Source organism: Cervus elaphus, chromosome 31, assembly GCF_910594005.1.
Source record: "Cervus elaphus chromosome 31, mCerEla1.1, whole genome shotgun sequence".
In the NCBI taxonomy this organism is placed as follows: domain Eukaryota; kingdom Metazoa; phylum Chordata; class Mammalia; order Artiodactyla; family Cervidae; genus Cervus; species Cervus elaphus.
Genome location: NC_057845.1, coordinates 23448482 through 23468863, shown reverse-complemented (window position 1 = coordinate 23468863; position 20382 = coordinate 23448482). Strand labels below are relative to the sequence as shown.

The 20382-nt window shown below is 37.7% G+C and overlaps 1 protein-coding gene, 1 long non-coding RNA gene and 1 pseudogene across 3 annotated transcripts in view; 1 reads left to right on the top strand and 2 right to left on the bottom strand.

Moving 5' to 3' along the window:
* Positions 1-627: 627 nt before the first annotated feature.
* LOC122687301 lies at positions 628-1713 on the bottom strand (annotated as a pseudogene).
* Positions 1714-5943: 4230 nt separating this feature from the next.
* Positions 5944-19986, top strand: LOC122687453. The gene is made up of 3 exons (XR_006339146.1): positions 5944-6082; positions 16741-16891; positions 18461-19986. It is a non-coding gene; the product is annotated as an uncharacterized LOC122687453 (long non-coding RNA).
* SAMSN1 (SAM domain, SH3 domain and nuclear localization signals 1) overlaps positions 6214-20382 on the bottom strand; it is a 93660-nt gene continuing 79491 nt past the window's right edge. For both annotated transcript variants that reach the window (XM_043892979.1, XM_043892978.1), the window contains exons 7-8: positions 18149-18299; positions 6214-7083 (exon numbers count right to left, since the gene is read on the bottom strand). In XM_043892979.1, the coding sequence (XP_043748914.1) occupies positions 6884-7083; positions 18149-18299 (351 nt within the window). In that variant the 3' untranslated portion in view covers positions 6214-6883. The remainder of the gene's footprint in view (positions 7084-18148; positions 18300-20382) is intronic.

Genomic DNA, 20382 nt, shown 5'->3' with positions numbered 1-20382 from the left:
ATCACCTGATACTACATATTTATTATCTTAACAAAATTTCTAGTAGCAGTGCTGCTTCCCCAGTACATAAGCATGAACTACCTTAGCCTCTGAGTAATCAGATATTTTAAGAAAACACATAGCTGCTTGCCATCCAGACAGTTCTGAACTTTATTCTGAACATTACTTTACCATTTGGTATGACATTGTGCTTCTAAATATCCGTTGTCTGTACCAATAAAGGAACTCCAAGGTCTTTACTTTTTTACATTGTTGGCCTTCTCTCTTTTTCTTTTTTTCCCAGAGGTTTGGAAGGGCTTTACTGGGGCTACTCTGAGCCCCTCACAGTGTTTCAGGAACCCATTGGTCTTGCCGTTGCTTTTGCTCTTTGGGTATTTGGGAGGGAAGGCAGGAGCACCATCCTTCCCGGGAGAAAGAAGGCCCTTTTTGGGGACTGAGACGAGGGGTGGGAAAAGTAGAAAATTCATCAAGAGCAGAGTCTGGCGGGGTCCGGAAGTGGCCAGGGCTTCCTCTGGGAGAATGGAGGTCATGGAATGTTGGCTTCATGAGAGAGAAGGTGGCAGTAGGAGGGCCTAGAGTCAGGAAGAGCAGATAGGCGATGCTTTGGGCCCTGAATGTGTGCATCAGTCAGGATGCGAGGACCATGACCAGGTGTGGCCAGAGAGTGTGCCTGTGGATGTAGAGAAGGCTGAGCTGATGAGGGGAGCCCAGCCAGTCCAGGGGGCCAGCAGCCCCGTGACCAGTGCAAGGCAAGCTAGCTTCTGGCCACATCCCAGTACCCACCATACCTGGCCATGGCAGGGAGAGCTCAGGGTGACGCCCAGGCCCAGGTTCAGGGAGAAAGAGGGCTGGCTGTCCAAGTGTACCCACTTGGGCTGTTTATGCCACTTAGAGGCTAGGTTGATGGACCAAGAAAGATCCAGGCCCAGTGTAAAGAGAGTCCAATAGACACGGCTGGCACCCAGCAAGAAGGCCAGTGAGGACAACCCGTAGGAGCTTAGCTTCCACTCTATGGGCACCCAGGGGGCATCAGCCAGCCCAGGACAGCACCAGTTACTAGGCCAGTCAAGTCCTGGTGAGGGAAATATGCTAAGAGGAAGACCCAGGACAAGCCGATGGCCAAAAAGGAAGGTCAATAAGCCAAGCTAGGTATCACCCTCACCCAGTGACTGTGGATCCAAGTGGCCAGCTGAGAAGAGACAGCCATCGTTATGGGCCGGAGGGCTGTTCCCACAGGAACAGTGTGGGAAGGGCTGCCTGGACCAGTTTCATAAGAAGAGGGGAACAGGTGAATAGCTGTAGTGCCCAGACTCATGGACCCACCAAAAGGGCCTGTCTCCAAAAAGAAACCACTTGAAGAGGAGGTTGAGTCACTCGGTGAAGAGGCTGATCCATCCCACCATGATGCCCACCTGGAGAGAGGAATAGTAGGCCATGGGATGGAGAACAGAAAGAGGCTCTTGGAGTGGCCCAGAAAGGTGATCCAGAGCCACATGTTCTCCAACCAGGACAGCTGGTTTGCAGCACATCAACTATCATGATCCCTGTGCCTGGCATGGGCACCACGGCCACCAAAGAGCTGGCCTGGCCAGGGTTTGGTCTGAGGTGGTGCATCCCTCCTTTGCTGCTGTGAAGATGGAGATGCAATATCCAGGGCAAGATTCCTTCCAGACCAGACCTTTCTCCTCCTGTGCTGCTACCCTCCAAAGACATTTCGAGGTCTCTTGGACAGAAAGCTAGGGGCTACTCCTATTCTGGGGAGCCAGGCATACCTGGCAGGTGCTGAAGTGGGACCCTAAGTTTGCACACACAACTGGTTAATTGGTCCATGCCTTCCTCCCCCCAGCTCAAGACTCTCATGCTTGAGTTCATTCACTATTGATTTGGAAGCTGACAGATTTGGAAGCCTCTTAATTTTGAGGGGTTGTCCCTAAAGTCTTGAGAGTTCTTATATATAGCACAGAATAGTCACACTTCCTCCCAGTTCTCAGCTTGCTTGCTTTGCCCCTCTCCTTTCCATAGTTTGCTTCTAATTACATTTCTCTAGTAAAATACTTAACCATTTCTTCCTTAATCATGGATTCTAAGGTGCAATAAAAATCCAAAGGGAAATATATATGTTGTTATACAGAAAGATTTTTTTCCCCCCAGAGCATTTTCAGTGATTTCTGCAGGAATGAATGAGTAAAGGTTTCAAGGATGAATAGTGGCAGAAAAGCAACTTACTATTGTATACAAGTCTCTGCAGCCCCTGGGTACCAGTACTTCTGTATCTCCTTTTGTTGAGTTCTCTATTTTTTTATGAATATGCATATTGGGGAAAAAACTTCCATCTGCTCCCTTTTAGCTGATTCTATCACTTTTTTGAGCTGTGCATCATTATGAAGCTTCAGAGAAAAATGATCATTTACATTACATATGGATGTAAAGTAGAGAAGGAGTTGATGAATTGCAAACAAGTATAATCTATATGGACAAATTGTGCCGGAAGTGATTTCACCCCATTTTACTCGGCAAATGGAATAATTCTTGCCCAATCATTTGGCCAAGTGCCCACGAACTTGGAGAAGAAAACCATCCTGATGGCCTGTGCAGCAGGATTTCACCTCTCCCCATGAAGAAACAGGGATTTCCCTGGTGGCTCAGACAGTAAGGAATCTGCCTGCAATGCAGGAGACCCAGGTTTGATCCCTGGGTTGGGAAGATGCCCTTGAGAAGGAAATGGCAACCCACTCCAGTACTCTCGCCTGGAGAATAGCCATGGATAGAGGAGCATGGCGGGCTACAGTTCATGGGGTCGTGAAGTCAGACATGACTGAGCACCTAGCACTATATGAAGAAACAGTGCTTTGCTCTAGGGCTCACCAGAGACTCCAGAGGTCAAAAGAAATCTCTGAACATTCTAATGTTATGCTTTATAGGTTCTCCTGTCATGGTTTCTTAATTTATAGTATCATGTGGACACATTGCTATACTGTGTATGTGAGAAATTTGCATGATGGAGTAAGAAATGTGAAGTAATGAAAATATTTTTCTGGTAGCCTCTCCCTCTGCACTTTGTTTCCCAGGGTATATCATTTGCCTAAATGTCCAGGGAGTGCTAGTGGTAAAGAGCCTGCCTGCCAATGTAGGAGACATAAGAACTGTAGATTCCATCCCTGGGTTGGGAAGATTCCCTGGAGGAGGGTATGGCAACTCACTCCAGCATCCTTGCCTGGAGAAATCCCATGGACAGAGGAGTCTGGCAGGCTACAGTCCATGGGGTCACAAAGAGTCAGACACAACTGAAGCAACTTAGCACACATGCAAGCACCATAAAAATTTAAAAATGTATGCCTTACTTTCAGCATATCTTTCTACAAGGGCTTTTCTGTTGGCTATATCACACTCAGCGGTGACCCTATACTGTATACACCGAGGCCTGAGGTGCAGCCATAATCCCAAATCTTTTATTTATTTAATATAGGCATTCATTTCTATATTTAGTCATTTATCCTTAAGTGATTATTCCTATCATGTGCCAAGAGTGAAGAATCAGAGCTAAATGCAATGAAACCTCTTCCTAAACTAACAGGAGTAAACAAAGACGTATTCTGTCATGACAGAATGGTCTTTGGCTGTGAAGGTCTGTTAAATCAGCTGACTCTCTCCTTGATGCTGGAGAACACAGTTGTCTTAGCCCTCAGGCACTTGTGTCTGAAGAATTTCAGATCACTACAGGACCAGGCCAGTGTTACAGTAGCATGTACACTGCTTTGATTTTATGTTCAGGCATCAGTTTTTACGCACATACTGCATGCCTTGTGCTGAGTGTTTTGAACAGATTATCTCACTTAATCGACAAAATGCTATGGAATATTAGTACAACAATTATGTATATTTTGCAATGGGAAGAAAATGAAGCTCAGAGGATAAGTGACCTGCCCAAAGTCACACAGTCCTCAAACCAGGATCTTCAGCTGATGTGTTGAGGTCAACACAGGGTGTGATGAGATGAATTCAGTGTTAAGATAGGAGGTAGCATAAAGTGAAGGTTACTTCTATCTTACTTCCATAGCCACAAAACCTGGTCAAATTTAGAAACTGCTGTTCTTTTGCCTATATTTAGTCCCTATTCATTTTTGCTTTCAACCTTTACATAATTTTAGCATGACTTCCCACTTTATGAAGGAGTACTTGAAGTCTGCCTGCTGATTAGTTATACAATTTTATCGGCGGTGGCGGTGTGGGTGGGGATGGAAGTGCATGTGTGGGGTGATGGAGTATCTAAAATTTCATCATATTATTTTCTCAGAACTTATGCTTGTAACGGAAGTTTCTCAACATGAAATGTCATCAGTTTGGCCTCACTCAGGAAGTTGCAAGGCACTTGACTAACCTCAGTGAGTTGGACGTTATCTAAAACCTGAAAATCTTTAGCTGCCTGGCATTTTAGAACTTTCAAAAGTTATCTTATTTTTTAATGAATTATTTTCTTAGTTTAGTTGATGAAAAATTATGACAAAATACTTCAAGGTGAAGGTATATTCCTGTTTATGTAAGCAATAGAATGTGTGTGTGTGTGTGTGTGTGTGTGTGCGTGTGAGTGTGTGTGTTGGAGGTAGAGTGGGGGGAACCAGGATTTAAATCATCGAATTTTTGCTTTTTTCAAAATAGTATTGAAAAATTTTATCCATTTATCTGAAATAAAATTTCTCTGACCATGCATTCTGTCAAAACAGACTTGAGTCTGAAAACACAGGCTCTCCCTGGGACCGGAATAATCATTGAATTCCAGAACATGAAAAAGTTTTACAGCCTTTCTATACTGAGAGATTCAGCTGGTTCCAGTGGAGAGGCTATAGTGAGATGGTGGTGTGTTTAGTCATGTCCCACTCTTTTGCAACCCCATGGACTGTAGCCCGCCTGGCTCCTCTGTCTATGGAATTTTCCAGCCAAGATACTCAAATAGATTGCCATTTCCTCCTCCAAGGGATCTTCCCTATCCAGGGAATGAACCCATGTCTCTTGCATCTCCTGCAATGGCAGGCAGATTCTTTACCACTGTGCCACCTGGGAAGCTCATAGATTGAATAGATTGATTTAAATATAGATATGGAATGTGTATGGGAATAATAATTATATTTAATGCACTCCAGCAAACAACTCCTAAATGCCCACGCTGTACCTGGTTTTATACCAGGAATGAAAAAGACTAAATAAAATAATCTCTGTCACAAGAAGATCACTGTGTCATGGAAGGGCAAATGTCATAATAAATAAAGTATAATATGAAAAGTGTTTTAACCAACAGAGATACAAATTGCTATGGAAATGCAAAGAGGAGAACACCAAAGGGAATCATGGAAGGCTTCACAGAACAAGTGATTTTGGTGGTGAGTCTCAAGACAGAAAACAGAGGGAGGCTTCTGCATATAGAAACTAGCAGGAGCCACTCCAGGAAAATAGATAATGTAAGAAAAGTAAAAAAGGGAATAGTGAATTCAAGACACTGCAAGTGTATTGCTTTGGCTGGAGAGTGTAGAGTGAGAGATGGGAGAGGAAAGATATGACTCTTAGGGTAGGTTAAATATTGTTGGGGAGGATTTTATGTATCCCAGAAGGTTTAAATACTATACTAGAGACAATGAAAAGCCATCAAATGTTTTTAAGCTGAAAGTATGTGATTTAATTTTTGTGTTAAATCACATACTGAATTGTGCCTCCCCCATCCCCTCAAATTTATATGTTGAAGCTCTAAACCCCATCATATCATATTTGAAGATGGGGTCTTTGGGAGATAGGTTTAGATTAGGTCATGAGGGTGAGGACATCATGATGGGATAATGAGAGCCTGCTGTCTCCCTTTGCCTTGTGAGAATACAACAAGATAGTTATCTATCTGCAATCCAGGAAGAGATATCTCAGCAGAACTCAACATGCTGGCAACTTGATCTTGGATTTCTAGCTTCCCAAACTGTGAGAAATGTTTCTATTGTTTAAGTCACCCAGTCTGTGGTTTTGTTAGGGCAGTCTGACCTGGTACATACAATTATTCGGGAAGCTGGCAAAAACAGATGTGGACTTCAGGAAAGAGACTGAGGTAAGGTAATTGATTTGGGAATCATATATATATATATATGTTTTATAAGTGTATATACTGACTATAAAACCTTATCTGGTAGAAATTTTTTTGTCTGAAGTTCTAAGGTGAAATATACTTTAACAACAGTCTGGAGATTACCAAATGCATACAGTTTTTTATTATTAAAATTAGGGTATTTCAAAATTAAAAATATTTACACTTAAAAATGAAAAATCTGTACAATTATTAAAATTAGTTTTACTAAGTCAGGATTGACAATATGTTTTTATCTATACTTCCATACAGAAAACAGTGACGAAATCAGCAAAAAATAATTACTAAAACTCCACTGTGGATTAGGATAAAATGTCTCCAATACTAACTCACACTTTCCCAGTAATTATAAAAATGAGTATAAATGCTGCTTGGACAATTAAACAGACACACTCTGTTACTATTTACTCAACAACATACACAAATTCAAAACAGGCATGTATAAAAAAAAGGGGGAGTCTTTTTGCAGAATCACTTTTGCACTTATAAAATAAAGCTAAATAAACATATTCCAAACCTACATTATCCTTCTGATACAGAGAAGTGAAATATTAACATTTTAGCATTTAAAGAAATAAATATACATATTATTTACAACAACTGGGAATATAAGAGATATGGATTTTTATTTACAATCATTCCCATTAAAACATTTTAACTTCAGGTAGTATCTGCAAATACTTCTCTTCCTCTCCTATTTGGTTTTTTAGCTCAGGAAGAGTTAAAATAGAACACATCTGTAGATACAGAGTTGATAATGTATATTCAGTCACTTGGCTCTCTGATAGTAATCTTCTGTACCATGTCAGACAGGTTTTCAGACTCCAGGTCTTCTTTACCATTATCTGAATTTTCTGATGAGATGTAACAACCAGAGTCCCTTGGGCAGTCATCTAACTGTGACTTATTTAAGATGTCTGGGCTTAAGGATAGGGGCATGGATTCACTTTCTGGCTCTTGAATAGCTGTAAATGGAAAAGAGAGAACTGGTTAGGCAAAGTCAAGAAAAGTTTTGTTCACGTATTCACTTATCTTCAAGTTATTTTAACTGTTTCAACTTCATTACAGTGGAAACTTCTGTAAGTAAATGATGTACTTGTTCATCATAAATGAGATATTTGCTCTCAAATATTCAAGCCACTATTTCCTTAGAAGATAAATTTTGCCCTTTGTTGCTCACTTGGAGTTTCATGGAATTCATGTGAACTGCTTACAGAAGTGAAGATCAATATGGACTCTTCTTTTACATTGATGAAAAGTTGCCAAAGAAAGCAGATTGTAGCCACAGTGTGACTGATGCCTTGTCCAAATACTCCTTAAAGTAACATTAGAAGAAGTCATTTGTAGTTTAAATGTACAATCCTAGTCAATAGTCAGTTTTGTGAGCAATTCGAGAATCATGATAATGTTGATTAATGAATAAAAGATCAATGTGAGCAACAACATACAATAGAATTCCAATAACTTGGAATTTAACTAATAGTTTCCATGTTTGGAAAGCATAGAATTTTCCTATGTTTGAATTCATCAGAAAAGTAGACATAAAATCAGACATTGCTTTTATCTTTTGGCTGTGCCCCATGGCTTATGGGGTCTTAGTTCCCCAACCAGGGATTGAACCCAGGGCGTAGCAGTGAAAAGGACTGAGTCCTAACCACTGGACTGCCAGGGAATTTGGGGGGTTGCTTTTAGATAGTATAACATTGTATCTATTGAATCCACCTTTTGTTGTTTGCTACATCTTTGTTTACATTTCTGAATAACAATTATATACATTCAGGTTGGTAATTCTATGTCATCAAACCAGTATTCTTAAAAAACAGGCATTGCCATTTTAGGTAAAAAATAATATTAGAGGTGTAATGAAAGATATTTCTGAAGAACCTAAGGAGCTCTATAGTTTTACTCTTCTCAAGAATTTTTATCATCAGTGTTCTCTTTGTCAATGTGAAGTTTCTTTCTTTCTTGAGGAGAGGACATGGCTCTTAAGCTGCTGTCTCTCAGCTATATGAGCACGGCTTGCTATTTCCCCTTCTGAACCCGGGACTGCTCTACTTTGGACATTGGAATAGCCCTACATTGGAAGAACATACATTTCAGGGTGGTTTAAGATCGCTGCCTTCAGAGGTTATGCACTTCATCTCATTCCAGTGAGAAGAAAGTAGATCCAAACTTTGGAAGAAGGAAATTGTGTACTGGTGTAATTTTCCTCAATAGATTCAAGTAATTTATCTTTTGGAAATCCACACTTTATCTTGTCTACACGTCTCCTGCTTTTAAATGCATTTTATAGGCTTCTGATAAATTGTCAACATTAGTTTATGGTCCACTGAATATCTAATTGTTATCAACCTCTATTACAAGAGAGAATTGAGCCTAGCATCCTTGTATCTAATGAATTAAGTTTTTCTTAGTGTATCTACAATGGTATTAGTTGTGCCTCTTTCATGGAAGAACTGAGCAGAGTCACTTAAATTATTTCCATATTTTTTGCTTTTATATGGGAAACATAAGTTGAGAAAAGTTGGAAAAAATGATAAAAATAACTTCTTAGTCTACTCATTTTCAAAATGAGTCATAACAGTTCTTTTAACCTTTTTTTCAAAGTTTTTATTCACCACAATGAAACCACATTTATGCTAGTCTTCTGAATCTTCTCCACATTTGCCACAACTTTAACTGTGGGCTCAAGTATCAGAAATTGAAGTCTAGTGAAGTTATAATTAGTTCTTGGTATAAGGAGCTTCAACTTAATGTGAACCTTTTGTGATTATTGTTTTGAAATGTTGGCTATTGTGAAGCATTTTGTCTTTATTAGTTGTAAGCCTTTTAGCTTTAGGGGAATCTACTTAATCTTGACTAGTCTTGATGAGTATCAGTCATCCACTTGTGGTTCCAAGCCCCTCTTTTGTGAAAAGGCAGCACTGAAATGGGACCTCAGTCTTTAAGGAATAACCTTCTCCTCTTCCTTTGTTTTTCTGTCTTATTGCCACTGAAATGAAAGAGATGGCTCTGTGTTCCGTTATCCAAGTGTTTCTGGAAAAGACCAGAGGAATTAGCCTTTTGCAGTGCTTCCTGCCACATCAGCAGTGATCACCGTATTCAGAGTGTGATCCCCTTTGTCAGAATGGCGGCAGGGATAAGACCATATTTCCCCAGATATATCTTGGCTTATTACCTCAACACAAAATTGAAAGAACTGAGATCCCTTCCTCAGACTGCCATCCTAAAAGCGACTTAGCATAATTACTACTTCCAACACTGTATTCTGTTTAGGTTGATTACTGATTGTGGGACTCTTCAAGATATAAAACTTAGGCTTAAAGAACTCTGAATTCTAAAATTAGCTCTTTTCCTTTCCAAAAAATAAGTACTTAGGTTGTTATTTCATCCTCTGGAAGTTCTATATGTTCACCTCAAAGGGTAACAAAGTAAAGAAACAATAAATTTAACTTTAAACAGAGAATATGCCATTTTTAATATTAGTAATAAAATGTATCTGTTTTTATTTCCACCTGAGAAATGCTGTATCACATTCTCCATATTCTAGGAATGGTTCATTTTAAATACAGGTTATTTATTGTAGAAACCTTTTATCTGCAATTTTTATGGAAAAAGGAAATAGTTTCTCACTATGAAAGTTATGCAGCACAGTAATTTACAGAACAGTAGTAATTTGCTAAATGATTTCCTAGTGAAATGAAAACATGACTATGCCTCCTCAAAAGCTTCCCACCAGGCTTGCAATAATGTCAGGCAGGTGATCAGCTGGAACCCCTCAACTGTAACTATAAAAAGAAAAGGCAGGTCATTAAGTTATATAATGGAAAGGAAAGCTATCTAGCATTCAGTTTTCGTATTTGATGGGTCAAGATTTTCCTCTTTTTTTTTTTTTTTTGTTGTCGTTGTTTATTTATTTATTTATTTATTTATTTTCATCTTGACACTAATGACTTAAGGATTGGCATAAATCTAGGTCTTATGCTATGGGTAGTTTTTCCAGCAGAGGAAATGAATTCACGCTAGTACATTCACATGTTCTTTCTAAGTCATTTAGTCTCTTCATGTGGTCATGAAGCAGAGTAAAGCTAACTGACCTACCTAGAAATTGAAACTATATCCTTCATCAGTTTTGTCCCATGGTCCAATCATCTGAGCTAACCAGGTAAGTAACACATTGGAATAAGAATCAGTTTGACTATAAAATTACAGACTTTCCTTAGGATATCCAAGTGCATCTTTTTATACAAAAACATTTCTGATAATACATGAAGTTAAAGAATTAGCATATATAACTTTTCTATTTTTAAAATTATGTAAAAACATATGGGCATCATATAGGTCACATATGAAAGTGTTAGAATTTTAGAGTTCTATATTTCTGAGATTGTTTACAATGTTTTGTATTTTATTTTAATAAAGAACAAAACATTAAAATGGTACCATTTTTTAATAAAGCCCCTGAATGGTTTGCAAATATCCCCAAAGCTGTACATTTGAAAATCTGAGTATACTGAAGAATTAGTAATCTGAAAAAGGGTATATCTTATTGCTACCAGCTGACATCAGGCATAAAGGAGTACAGAAAGCAGCTCCAAACAGTTCTGCACTCTATGTAGTAAAAATAAAATGATCATTTTAAGAAAAAATTATTTAGAAGATATTTTTTCATAAAGAACTAATTTGAATAATAAAATATTTCATTTCTTACCAAAATTTTTATGGCATTGTATAAAGCCCATGGTTCAACATAAGTCTGATCAATGGAGATAAAAAGTGACGTGGCGATTAGAATATAAGACAGCTAATATAATTATTCATAAAATAATTATATTGAGTTGTGACATTTAATTAAGTACAGGCAATCTCAATTATACTAAAACTGAAGAAAGCTTTAAGGAAATCAAACTAGGTCCTAATTCTGGGAAAAAGTTATCATGCCTGAAGAGAAAAATCTGTCCTATAGTCACATATTAGAAAGTTGAAGATTTAATAAAAAATGTAAACTACTAGTTTTTGCTTGACTTTCCCAGTTTTCTTTACTCAAATATTCCAGATTTTGTCTTTATTATCTTGTTTGCCTTAAGTATGAAGCTTCTGTCCTTTATACCATGTACTATCAAGTAATGCAATCCAGAGGGCATAGGAAAATAGCTGATCAATGAAAGTGCTTAATAAACAATGTATTTAATAAAAAGAATGCAATATTTAGGTTAATTAAAGGAAATACGAACTAAAGAAAATCGAGTAAGAAATTTTTTTGAAATTCAAATAAAGACACCTCTTGGGTCTTTGTATTATCCTCCTCTTTTTTCTCTAGTCCGGTACCATCTTCAGCGAGGAGAAACAAGGCTTATGCACCTTTGTCGTTTAGTCGCTAAGTTGCGTCGGACACGTTTGTGACACCATGGTCCCTAGCCCACAAAACTCCTCTGTCCCTGGGATTTCCCAGGCAAGAATACTGGAGTGAGTAGCCATTCCCTTCTCCAGGGGATCTTCCCGACCCAGGGATTAAACCCAGGTCTCCTATACTGCAGGCAGATTCTTTACCGTCTGAGCCACAAGGGAAGCATTTTAAGATGGCTCAAAATCTCAGCCTCCTTTGTAGCTCCATATCAGTTCCTCAAACCTAGACTCAAGCGTTCTCCAGATCACTGTGGCTATATTTATTTGGCCAGAGATAGCATTGTCCACGGAGGGAAACATTCGCTAGACAATATGGCATAACCTACTTGTTTCTGATTTCATCTTAAGCATGTCCTTAAATTACCTGAACATTTTAATTTTCTATTTAGTGAATATTTGGTATTTATTTTATTTGAATACTAGTCCACCTTTTGAAAAAAACAACAAGAACAAAGTGAATACAAGAATCTCTTCATGGGAAACCAACCAGTTACTGTTTTCCTGAGGCCATGAGAAACTATGGAGTTGAAATGACTCTCCCTCTGTTTGCTAACCCCTCTTTGCATTCAAGCATCATGTCTCCTCTCTAATGAGCTGTGTTCTGGGGAGTACATCTTTTCACTTACACTCACAACAGCTGCTCACTGCGCTGTCTCCTTCAGAGGCACAGAGTCATACTCTCTTGAGATCTAATTGCTCCACACCAATGGGGACCTCACATCGGGCTACCACTTCCTCCAGCACACATTCCCATGAAAGGCCTTGGTCCCAGAAGTATTTACCCTTGGTTGAATTGTTGTCCTAGTAGACTATTTTGATGATGACCAAATAATATAAAAAACTATTATCATACTGCTTCACTGGGGGCCTTGGGAAATCAATATCACATTTCTTAACAGTTAATTTAATCCTGTGTACTTGCCATGGTGAAATGATAACTTAATTTCATTATTTTAAAATTTATTATATTTGGCAAAACGGGATTATGTTACATATTACTAATCTACAATTTGCTTTTACCATTTACTATGTTTCGGGCATCATTTCATGTCAGCCTGTATTTCATTCTCCTGATATCTTTATCCTGCTTTATTGTTTGCCTATATCTTAATTTGTTTATAACAAATTAATTGCTAATAGAAGTTCACATTAGTTTTGGTTTTGAACTAAAACTCCTAGTAGTTTAACTAGTATTTTTATGCATTGTAGAACTTAATCAAATTCCTAAAACTTGGAATTTCTGGATTCAAAAGTATACCTATTTTAAACTTTGATAGTTTTTTATATTTCTAGAAATCTCCTCACACACTTTCACATGTACCTGCACATATGGCTAATGTATGCATGAAATGAATCTTAACAACACTTTCCAACAGCCAGCTGCCTGTTGCAAAAACTTTTATGTGTAAAGTGGGATTGCAGGGGACTTTAAACTTTATAACCTGAAAAAAAAAGTTTTGCTTACTATTTGCAGTTCTCTTCATCCTCTCATTCAACATGTATGCATTCCACAAGCATTTGTCAACTATGGATTCAGTGCCAAGTGTGGCGCTAGGGGCTTTGGGAAGGCGCACGGTGATAGAGGACTGTGTCTTGTTTGACCAGGGTAATCACTACAAAGCCGTGCCTAGTGCACAATCACAGTGCAATGTGAAGACAAGTACAGGAATGCCCCACATGTGCAGACGCTACCAGTTCTCTAAATGACTGAGGTGAAAATTCTATGAACTGTTTTCTCTGGAGATGGTTCTCTGAAGCATAATGTTTTTATTTCATTTTTTTGTTCTTTATATTATATGGAATAGGGCATCTGTCATAATTTAAACTTTAGGGGATAAAACTAAAAAAAAATTTGAAGAAACATTATATGAAGCAAAATGGCTATGACTAGAAATAGATATTAAATGCGTATTTATAAATACATAAAAGTAAAATGCCCACGTGCCTCCTCTGCTCTGCGGAGATAGTCAGCATATATTTTCTTCAAAGCTGCATGCTTCTTGACTCTCAATCCAAATCATATGGCAAGTGGGTTGGAAACAACAGGCACGCATGTCAGGGGCTAAGGCGCCAGGCGACCCTGGCACGCTGTCAGGCCAACTGCTGGACTGCTGCTTGGCATCGCTACAAACCTCCCCTGCTGGCAGCTCATGTTCCAGGCTCCTGGCTGGGCTTTGCCATTTGCCCTGCATCGTTGTGGGCAGGTAGGCAGGCAGGAAGGCACAAGTGGGGATAGTTGAGCAATGTGGGGCTGCTGTGACCACAGCTGGTGCCAAGAGCCTGGCACACAACCCACCCTTCCCCCTTCCTCCTCACGAGCACTGCAAACAAAAGGTGTGGGTAATAACTCCAATACGTTATATACAGGTTCCAATAGAGTTTGCTTATTCTGTTACTAGGTTGCTTTTTGTTTTCAATTTAAATTTTAATTATCCTTGGGCTATAGGGAGAACAAGATATTTCCATCACCCATTTTCCCCAAGGAGGATTGTACACATTCTCACAGGCACACTTTTAAGACACATCAAAGTGCATCTCAGAGTAGGAAAAGAGAAATGAGTTCAGAATAAAAAGGAAATATTTACTATAAATAGCAGCTAACTATCTTATTATTTTAAAGAGGCATTTCTCAGCAAGGCAAAGGGGTCTTGAAGGTTGTGTTTATGGAAAAACACACACACACATATTCTCTATTCTCTTTTTTCCTTGCTGGGAATATTTATTCAAAGTAAACAAACCATTTTAAAATTCAGATGATAAATAGAGAAATTCTAAAGTGCAGAAAATAAACAGATTCCACTCATTTGCTCCTTCAAGAGCCAAGTAGTTTACCCTAATCTTTTTTTCTCCTTCTAACCTCATCTAGATTCCCAGCTGAAGGAGCCCGTAGTCTGATTCTGCTCAGTTCTAATGTGTCGTGAGAAGAAATTCAGAATATCTCTGTGCTAGTCTTGCTTGGAATTGTAGAACCCAAAGTTGCTCTTCTCCTCTAGAGGTCATACATACATCATACATACATACATACATACATACACACATCAGTCCTAACACCACTCGCCAGCCCTATTGTCAGTTTGTTGGAGAAGTGTCTTTACCTCCTGTTAAGCAATGACCTAAAAAAGTTTAATCTGGTTAACAATTTCAAGGTCAAAGTGGGTACAATGCTGTCTCTTTTGGCCTAAGAGAAAAGGGAAACTGCTTGTTCTAAGTCTAGATTTCTGTTTGTTCCTGTCCCATTCCCCAGGCTTTGGTCCCCCTAAATGTATTAAAGCCTCACATTGGAGTTTGTGGTCTTTTCTACATTATCTCAGAGCTTTAATTCCTGTGATCAGAACTGGTGCCCTCTCTGCTCAATTTTTATACTGAATGATAAGCAAAGCAAAACTTTCCAACCCAAATAGCAATGAAACGCTAAACTAGGAATTTATTGACGTTCCCTAAACTGACATTCAATGATCAAAATAAAATGCATACATAAAATCCTAGTCAATTTGCATACCCCGTTCTTCCACATAACAAAAAAAAGCTATTTTAAACCTATGACTGTGACATGCATTTGTTTTTAATAATGTCTCATTTTTAAACAACCATATATTCAAGGTCTTTATCATTCAAGGTACATGAAGGTTGTGCATTTAATCTTTAGCATGGTTGTAGAAGATATGATTCACAGAGTAGAGAATAGATAAAAATAAACATGCAGTAGCATGGTGCCGAATCATCAGAACTCACCATCTTATCAACAAATAGAAGTCATTCTTCTTTATTTCTTGAGCAAAGCAGTTTCATATAAGATAAATAGCTTTCAGTCAGAATAGCCTAACATGCAATATGCATCTTTTTGACATGTATATTCTAATACTACTTTAGACTATAAGATTAAAAGAGGAAAAGTCTCAGGGTTGTGTGTTTAGAACAAACACTGGTTGAATCTGCATTTTTTTCCATTTTTCATCTCCTAGAATTTGGCTCTGTATGGGTATGTTTGTACATTACTGGATTTTATTAAACGGTCAACCTCTAGTGACCTTCAAGTACTGTTTTCTAAAGAGAAATAATTCAGGGAATTTTTATGCTTTTTATATCAAACATTGAAAGTCACATCATTGTTTGGAGAGATTGTCTTTTGTTTTCAGAGACCAGGGCATAGTTGAATGTGTTTCTGATGGGTTTAGGAGACTGGGTTCTAGATATGTGACCTTGAGAAGGCTACTCTAGTTCTAGTTTCCTCATCTTGTAAAGGAAGAATTTGAGTCAGATGGTTTTTAAAATTATACCTAGCTCTAAGATGACATCATCTGTAAATTATTGTACTTTTGTTAACAGAGAAAGTAGATGGGTGATGTGGAAGGCAGAATAAAGAAATTAAGTGGATACCTTAAGTGGCCCAGGCCTTTGGACTGGACTGATCGTCCCTCTGTGGGTCTCCGCTGAGCACACTTTCATGACTTAAAGTCCTGTTTACCAAGCCCCTCTGGCCCATTCCATTCACAAATCCTGCCTCAATGTAGCTATACAAGCCTCTGAACCTTTAAGGGTGTCATGCTGTTACAAAACTTCCTTTCTCACTTAAATATTAACTGGATTAACTTCTACTTTCTGAGATGGGCAACTGAACTGAAGTTCTTGGGGAAGTTGACAAAACAGCAGAAAGCTTGCATTTTCAAATAGGCATTGTTCTATTCATATTTACTGGTTTGTATGTGTGGAAGAAAGAACTTGTTTTTTTTTTTAATTATTATTTTTTTAAGACCTTGGTTTTTGGTAGTAGACTGCCTTTAATTAAAACTCCAACTCTTTACTAATCTAGCTGTTTGGCCTCTTTGAAATTCATCTCTGAAATATTTTCTCATCTATAAAATGGGCAAAATAGCTACATGGATGTTATTGTAGAAGAAAAGCAATTATTTACAAGTGTTCAAGAAATACTGTTTTTTCTCCCTCTATTTCAGTATCAGCTTATTTGGGAGAGTACTGATAATCATACTAAAAATCATCACTTTCAAGACAGAATCCATTTCTTAGTATAATATTGCATAGTTTTGAAATGTTTTGAAATGACGAGATGTGAAAGGAACTGCCTCATTTACTTGGAAGATATTCCTAGACCAGTTTACACTGATCAGTTTTGTGTTGGCTTGTAAATAGGTTACTTTCTTAAGTCTGACCTTTGTTTGCCTCTGGGACCTGATTCCTTTCTCTTCTGCATCTTCTAGCTGCCACAACTTCAAAGAAGGCATACAAACTCCTAAGCCTAAAGGATGAAATCAGCTCTGTGGGTGTCAAATGAGTGGTGCATGTGAAAACTCCTTGAAAAGGATGAGGACTTTGGCGAGCGCTCAAGACAGTAAGTAAGGATTCAGTAAGGTATGGTTTCTATAAAGTAAATTAATTCTTACTAGACAAAAGGCCCACATATAATAAATATGTGTGGTTCAGCACTGCCATTTCGTGAGACATGTGAGGGAGAATATAGGAAAGCTCACGAGGGGACCCTCAGGAGGCCTGGGTCCTATGTAGAACTTTTCACCTGACTCTCAATCTGGGCTATTACTTGCAATATAGGAAAGTCTAACAACATCACAAGCACTGGTCCTAGCTTCCTTATTCACCAGGCGCATAAGCTTGGACAAGGTTCTTATCTTATTTCTCATTATAAAAATAGGGATGATACCAACTCAGAGAGTTGTGGACAGCTTTAAAGAAGATGGTAAGTGTAAAGACCCTCATTCAAAGTTTTAGAGAACATGTTAAAAAAATAATTAATGGTTATTATTAATATTACTTTGGAAAGAGAAGGTTGGATTAGGGGATATAAGTTCTTTTTCATCTTTAGAATTAGATACCGTCCCCCGTTTTTTTTCTAATGAAATACTCCTGACAGAGTTTGGCACTCCCTGAACTCAGGGTTTAGGGAGCCCAGTCAGATTTGGTAAGAATAATGGTCAGATCGGGCAGTTGTGACAACAAAGGCTAGCTTATCTTTATAAACCCAGTTGGTGTGGCCAATATTCAAGTGAATCTGCATGTGTTACTCCATCTTTAGTTTATACTTACAAATACAGAGAACCACCTCAGATAGTAAAAGTAAGTGCTGAATATTTTTGCAAGCTATTATAGCGTTTTGAAAGAATACTATAACACATACAAGATGGGGCTATATGGTAATGAAATGAATTTTCTTGTGTGGTGCAAAGCCTCATTAGCTCAGAGCCATGCTCTGCGCGGTTCTACAAAAGTTGCGTATGACAGTTCTTGCTAATGGCTCATGCTTCAGCTAAATATTTGTCTCTGACTTCCCCCAGTCTTAGGGAATGCAGACATCCTCTTGTGTGTAAATTAGTAGCTCTGCAGAATCTAAATGAAGTACCCAGTAAAGCCCTTTCATTTTCTGGATCCAGTAAGCAGCAAAAAAAAAAAAAAAGTCCTCTATTTATAGATCTGTCCATTTGACTATTTATAGATTTGTTGTTTCCAAATGTATAAGAAACTACGTTTTTTTATTGGAAAAAATGCTTTATATGATTCTCAGTAAATAAAACTGGGAATTTGTTTTTAATGATTTTACTATTTACATTAACCTTTGATTCTCAGTGAGGGAGACGAGTAGCTACGCATACTTACTTTCTTCATCAAGGAGATTTTCAGCAGCTGATAGTAACCGCATTCTGTCTTCTGGGTCTTTAATGTTTAATTCAATGAGATGACTCTCTTTTATATCCTTTAAATCTTCTAGGGTCTCGTAACCATTGAGCAAAAGTGTTGAGGTATATTCCTGTATGGAAGAAAAAACTTTGTATAATATAAGCTACTCAGATGCAAACATTTTATTTTTAATTATTTTTAGATTTTTAAAAAGTATAGAAATGGAAACAATGCATTGGAACCAAAAGGTGCCAACAGAACTTTTGCTTAATTTTATTTTATTTGTACTAGTTTTCTACAGATGAACGCAGGACCTTTAAACAGCATGCTGTACATTTCTCACCTTCTGGAAGGACAAATGTAAAGAAGAAATGATCACCTTAAGCTATGCAATGCTAAATCAGGAATCAATTAAATAGCTGGATCACTCATCCCATCTGGCACATTTTCACTTCTCAAATAGCAAAATTGATAAAGCTAGTGTTTTTTAAAGTCTATCAATAAAATGCCTCTCATAGAGTATATTATAATAATATTTCTGGAACTATATCTCTTCCTGTTTGCTTGATTGCAAAATCATCTACCCTCATTAACTTCTTGAGGCAGATCAAAAAACGAGTTTGAAAGAGATACAATTTATATAAGTATACCTAACATTTTGGTTGAAAGATATTTTATAAACTTAGGGCATTCCAGACTTTCTATTTAATTAAAAGCTTTTATTAAGCATTAGAACACTGTGGTTGGTAAAAGTATTGTTTCCATTTCTTAGCATGTATATTTTGTCCATCATTTGCATTAATATATATTAGTTTAAAATTCATAGGCTTCTGATTTCAAAGTCTATATGTTATTTATGTAACCTCTGTTCTCTGTAACAGAATAAAAATGCAAAGTGAATTGAAATGCTTTTCAACTTCCTCAAATATTCCTCCCATTTTACTTGATCATAATTCCAATATCCTTATTTTAGTTACTAAAATTGAATAAGAGGATATAACAGTTTTAAGTAATCAGAAAGAACTTATTACTAGCCCTTTATTTATCTAGAAAAAGGAAAGAAGGAGTAGCAATTCTGTTTTAAAATAATGTATCCTAGAAGGATCACAGAATCAGAACAGGAAAAAAAAAAAAAATCCCAATCTGATGTAACTGAGAGTTCTTGAGTAAGTTTCACTTCCTCAGACCTTGGTTTTTTCATAGGTCACAGAACAAACAAGTAGCTGAAGTAGGATTCAAACATGTGCCTCCTCCAAGGAGTATACCATCTAGAGGGCACCAACAGTAATACTGAAATGTCTATGTAGTGAATCTACAGATTGGAATACAACTAGGTGATTCAGGAAAAACAATTAAGGAAAGATTAATGGTTATTTTCTTGATAGTGAATTTTGAAAGCTATTAAAATACTGCTGTGTTAGTTTTAGAAGTAGATTGCAAACCAGTAAATCTAGTGAGGCTAGGCATAGTGTAGATACCTGCCATTTAACAACATAGAGATACTTCATAAAAATTTCTCTAATATAACAAGAAAATAACTAGATTATAACTATAGACAACAGTTTCCCTAACACAATCATTATGGGGCTTTAATGATCACTGTTTTCTAACAAATTTCTTTAAAAACAAATTTGGCTACCTTCTATTGGGTTGCTTTTGATCTCTGCTCTATAGGAAATACAATTTTCTTGTCATTCTTCCTTTCAATTCTTTGAATTTTACCTTCACTCTTTATATCCTCTTTATCATTCTCATTACCATGTTTTCTCTGGGTCTTTTATTCCCCCAAGTGTATTTCACTTTCCACTGCAATTTCTTGTTCTAATCTCTAGGTGCTACATACATGTTTAATTGCTCAGTTGTGTTTGACTATTTGCAACCCTTTGGATTATAGCCTGCCAGGCTTCTCATTCCATGGGATTTTTCAGGCAAGGAGTGGGTGGCCATTCCTTCTACAGGGGATCTTCCCGACCCAGGGGTTGAACAGGAGTCTCCTGTGTCTTATAGTGTCTCCTGCATGGCAGGCAGATTATTTACAAGCTGAGCCATCGGGGAAGCCCAATCTCTACTGAGACTGCTAAACATCGTTAGAATTTAGTCCAAGTGATGTTATATCAAGACCAGTCCATGCATAAAGAAGTGGTTATGGGTAAGTAAGAGCTGTCCTTGGAAAACAGATTTTCCCTTGCTGTAAGTCGTATATTTTTTTTAGC